The 4,858-nt window shown below is 53.7% G+C and overlaps 1 protein-coding gene across 1 annotated transcript; it reads right to left on the bottom strand.

The window, feature by feature from the left end:
• Positions 1–1,945: 1,945 nt before the first annotated feature.
• On the bottom strand, positions 1,946–4,506 carry LOC119271112 (low-temperature-induced 65 kDa protein-like). The gene is made up of 4 exons (XM_037553058.1): positions 4,301–4,506; positions 3,880–4,179; positions 2,443–3,789; positions 1,946–2,346 (listed from the first exon to the last, which is right to left on the bottom strand). The coding sequence occupies exons 1-4, from the start codon at positions 4,350–4,352 to the stop codon at positions 2,264–2,266; spliced, it is 1,782 nt and encodes a 593-aa protein (XP_037408955.1). The 5' UTR covers positions 4,353–4,506; the 3' UTR covers positions 1,946–2,263.
• Positions 4,507–4,858: the final 352 nt, after the last annotated feature.

Here is a 4,858-nt window from a genome sequence, read left to right as displayed (position 1 = left end):
ATCTAGTCATGAAATTTTGTTATTTTCAAGCTAAACTGTCTGATTTCTTTCATAGCATGCACATCAACATATGGTGTTTAATGGAATTTTACATATTTGTGGAGAACAACTATATCATAGGGAAAAACAATCATCTTAGAAATTTTAGATATCCTTTTCAATAAAATAACGTTCTAGGCTCTCTAGATCCACGGAGCCAAATTGCCTCACTTAGTGATTGATCTGGTATTACACATTTGAGGGTGTTTATCAGACCAAAAAAATATCCCTTTATTCATGCAAAATAACTTTTATCGGACTATGCATGTACATCACATATCTTTATCTCTGGTTAACGAAAAATGTACTGAATATGACACCATCAAATATGTTAGTCTGATAATATTTTCATGAGAGAAACTATTAAGTCACTTCTCACATCTATTTCAATGAGTTCCTTGCTGGAAACAAAATACTACAATACTCGCAATTGGGTCAACTCTTGAAGAACAAAGCACAAGCTCTTTCATAAGAATAGAGCGCAAAAAGGCATTTATTATTTCAAACAATGAAAACCAGTCACCTCCATCAATAAAAAACGGATGATCTCACAAGAAGATTTTACACTAAATAACAGATAGAGTAAAGGAAGTAAAGCCTGGTTTCAAAGTCAAAATACTGCTTCACAAGACCAGCTATCCAAGTGGCTAATTTTTAAATTAAATAAAAAGTCCTTTTAACTCAGTGGTAGAGTAATGCCATGCTGATAAAGAGCTTTTTAAATTAGTGGTAGAGACTGGGCAAGATATGTTTAATTATGCATGACTCCATAGTCATTATACATCACAATATCGGTGAATGGAATAAACGACGGCTGGAAAAATAGAGTCCAAATGCATGCTCTGGAAGCAAAAGATATGCTTCAGGAGAAACACAAATCACAAGAAATCTGCTCCTTACTAGTAGTAGGTGGAGGTAATGTTGCCGAGGATGAGCAGCACATAGCCAGGGGCAGTGATGGGAGGGGCTACTGCAGTATGAAATGGAGGAGGCATGAGGGGCTTTGTTGGGTACGAATGCCGCCAGAGGCAAAGTCGGGTTGTGTAGGTCGCCGTCGGAGGAGACGTGAGAGAGGGCGAAGGGGACGACGAGGATGTGGGGTGTGTGGTGTTGATGATGGGTGATCGGAGTACTACAACAGAGGAGAAGTAAGAGACGTGTCGGCCGACTGATGACGTCAGTGTCATATTTGTTGTTGTCGGACGGAGGAAGGAAGGGAGCGGGAGAGGTAACGAGGAAGGGAGAGTCGTGGTAGTGGTGGGAGACGGGGTGGAAAAGAGGGCCAGGCAGCGCAGACAACAACAGCCACGATTGATCGGTTCTGACATTGTCGATTGTTGCCTATTTGTACGGAGCTTTTTCTGAGATATGGCTAGCCGAGAGAGATAGGGGTCGTTTAAAAATATCGACATGACACGGGTTGTCTAGAAATATCTACCTTAGTGATGTGGCTAGTCGGGAGAGATAGAAGTTGTCTAAAAATATCTGCACAACACGGGTTGTCTAAAAATATCTACCTTGGTGCGGGCGTCTTTACGCAAAATCGCCACAAATTACCTCTGCCCGTTAGATGCACGTTCGATAATCATGACTGTTAGATGCACATGTGATAATAAAAACAAAAATATCTACCTTAGGGCGGGCATCTTTCTGCAAAATCGCCACAGATCTTTTTGCAAAATCGCCACTCCGATAATCTTGCCCCTTAGATGCAGATCTTATAATAAAAAATTGCAGAAACACCATCGCACACCAACTCAGATTTTTTTATAGAAGTAGAGATTATTGTGGAAAGGAAAGGAAAGTAAAGTTGTTGACTATGCTCTAAACTGAACTTTCCCAATTTAGGGTAGCACAATGCTGCTGAAGAAGTTCAGCGTTAGCTGATCAGAGTGAGCACACATCATTTGGAAACAACAAGCACAACAAAACATACGAAGAAACATCGAGTGTTTCAACTTTGAACACACAGATTACAAACGAAATTTAGAAGAACTTAAAAGACAAAGACAGAAACATGTACATACACACGCGTATCGTACATGATTTACAGAACACACAAAACGTGTGAACTCACACGAACACTGCTGGAACACAAGCCCCAAACACACGAACGATAAAGCAGCTAAGCCCCAGATGAACCCAAACACCAGTCAGTGTACACCTGAACCAGCCAGGCGACTTATTCCAGCGATCCCACGAACTGATCACACGCTGCTGTACTTCACATCACATTCGTGTTGGTCCTCGGTGCCTCGCCGTGGAGCACTGGCCCCTCCGCCGCGACGCCCTCCCCGATGTTCCCCTCTGCAGCAACAAGAACAAGAACCCGTCGTCAACTCCGCTGCGAACGCCGAAAATATGTTTGCGGTTAGTAAGGGTGATGGGGCGTGTGGTGCGTACCTGTGGTGGGCTGCATGGTCTCCGAGACGCGGTTCCCGCCGGTGAGCGACGTGACGGCGCCGCGCGCCCTGGTCACCGCCTGTGCCGGCACCTCGCGCGCCTTGGCCACCGTGCTCCCGACCCCCTCCTTGCGCTGCTGCACGGCGCCGGTGATGGCCTCGCTCAGCGAGCGCTCCTCGTCGCCCGGGCGCAGCTTCTCGGCGATGTAGGCTGTCACGCCGGTCACCCCCTTGTCCTGCCCGTTCCCCGGCCCACCCGCGCCAGGGGTGACCGTCGCCCTGGTGGTGGCGCCGTCCTGCGCACCGACGCCTGGGGTGGCCGTCGCAGTGGTGGTGGCGCCGTCCTGCGCGCCGACTACAGGAGTGGCGGTGCCGGCCGATTGTGTCACCTGCTGCGCCTTGCTCGCCACGGCCGTGCCCACGCCGGCGACCTTCTCGTACACCGTGCTCGCCAGCTTCTTGCCGTACTCCGTGGTGCCCGCCGCAGCGGACTTGATCTTGTCGGTGTACGTCGTGCCAGGCGCGCCCTCCGCGCCCGCCGCGTCTGTGGCCGCGTTCTTCAGCCCCTCCGCGCCCGCCGCGTCCGTGGCCGCGTTCTTCAGCTCCTCGGTGCCGGTGTAGGACGCCGTCGTTCCCTCTTTCGGCAAGTCGAGGTCCCTCTTCCCGGCACCTGCGGTCACTGAGTCAGGGGCGGCAGTAGCGCTGGAGTCGTCCTGCGCGTCCCCGCCAGCACCGAAGCCGGGGGTGACCTGCTGCGCCTTGCTCGCCACGACCGTGCCGACGCCGGCGACCTTCTCATACACCGTGCTCGCCAGCTTCTTGCCATACTCGGTGGTGCCAGCTGCCGTGTTCTTGAGCCTGTCCGTGTAGCTCCCGGTGTAGTCGGCGTCAGTGGGTGCATCGTTCCATTCCTCCCCGTTGCCGTCCGACACCGGCATTGCCTCATACTCTTTGCTCACGTCGACTTGCTTGGGGTCGTCTGACACAGTCATCGCCTCGAAGTCACGGACGACGTCCGTGGTGCCGATGTCCTCGCCACCTCGCGGCATGGGCGTCCTCGAGTTCGGCGCGGCCGGGTCCTCGACGACTGGGCCGCCGAGATCGCCGAGCCGCACCCCCTGGGTGTCGTCGCGCTGCACCTCCTTCGCCGACGCCCGGCCGCCGTCGTCGCGCTTCACCTCATGCGCCGCTGCCGGGCCGCCGAAGTCGCCGACCCGCACCCCCGCGGCGTCCTCGCGGTTCACCTCATGCGCCGCTGCCGGGCCGCCAATGTCACCGAACCGCACCCCCGGAGCGTCGTTGTGCTTCACCTCCTTCGCCGCCGCCGGGATCCTCTCCGAGTCGTACACTGCAACGGATTATCACAAGCGATACAAGCCTTAAGCACCGACAGCACGCACGCGCACACGAGTGACACACACCGCGAGCATCTACTTACTGGGTGCGCCGTGCAGCTCGGGGCTGGAGTCTGCGAAGATGGGCTTGTCCTCGACGTCTTGCTGGTACCCGCCCTTCTCCACTTCGGCTTCCCTCATGGCCGCATCCTCCTCCTCCTCGTCGGTGCTGTTGCTGCCACCGGTGTCCTGGTCGTGATCGTGATCGTGGCCGTTGCCGTTGCCGTGGCCGTGGCCGGCGATGGTGTTCTTGATCTTCTTCACCTTGTCCTTGACCTTCTTGAGCACCGGCTTGTGCTGCTTCTCGTCCCGGTGCATCTGTTGCTGCCCGCCCTCCCCCTCAGCTGCAGTCACACACGTATGCCATTTGCAAGTAAATCAACAACGAACTCGTAACGGATATATGAATGGCGACGCCGTGCGTGCCGGGGATCCAGAGACCAGATTCGGTGTGGCACTACTCACCGGCGATGTTCTCGGGGACGTGCTTGCGCGTGAGCATGGCCGGCGCGTCCATCGTCGCACGAACGTCGGTGCAGCTGCTAGGCAATCTCAGACTCCTTGATCACTGTGACGAATTGGCTTGTTGCTCGATCGCTAAATGGAAATGCTGTGTGTGGGATGGTGAAAGCCTTGGTCGACTGAGGCTGGGATATAAGCGGAGCAGAACGGGGAGGCGAGCGCCACCTCGACGCACACGTGGGGTGGGTGGAGAAGGGGAGGGACGCGTGGCGCTGCCGCTCCGTGCCGTGACGGGGTTTAGTTTGGGGGTGGAAGCGACTGGAAGGTCCAGCTATCCCTGATTGGCCGGGGTGATCATGGAGCGGTTCCGCGTTCACGACGAGGTGGAATCGAGGCCGACGAGCCGTCTCGTCATGTGGCCTCCGCCTTTTGGCTGGGGATGCGTCGCGTCGGGTTTTGCCTCTTTGGTCGGTGTTTTCAAAAAAATTTAGGTCCTGTTTCATTCCAAATAAGTCATCAACTTATAAATCGAAAAGTGCGAAAATTAACTTATTTTGCCAA

The sequence above is a fragment of the Triticum dicoccoides genome, chromosome 1A, assembly GCF_002162155.2.
Source record: "Triticum dicoccoides isolate Atlit2015 ecotype Zavitan chromosome 1A, WEW_v2.0, whole genome shotgun sequence".
Lineage (NCBI taxonomy): Eukaryota > Viridiplantae > Streptophyta > Magnoliopsida > Poales > Poaceae > Triticum > Triticum dicoccoides.
This window is presented reverse-complemented; position numbering and strand designations above follow the sequence as displayed.

Coding starts and splice junctions, on each gene's coding strand:
- LOC119271112 (XM_037553058.1), bottom strand. CDS start 4,352: ATGGACGCGCCGGCCATGCTCACGCGCAAGCACGTCCCCGAGAACATC. Junction 4,180..4,300: donor CGTCCCCGAGAACATCGCCG/GTGAGTAGTGCC, acceptor GTGTGACTGCAG/CTGAGGGGGAGGGCGGGCAG. Junction 3,790..3,879: donor CGAGCTGCACGGCGCACCCA/GTAAGTAGATGC, acceptor AATCCGTTGCAG/TGTACGACTCGGAGAGGATC.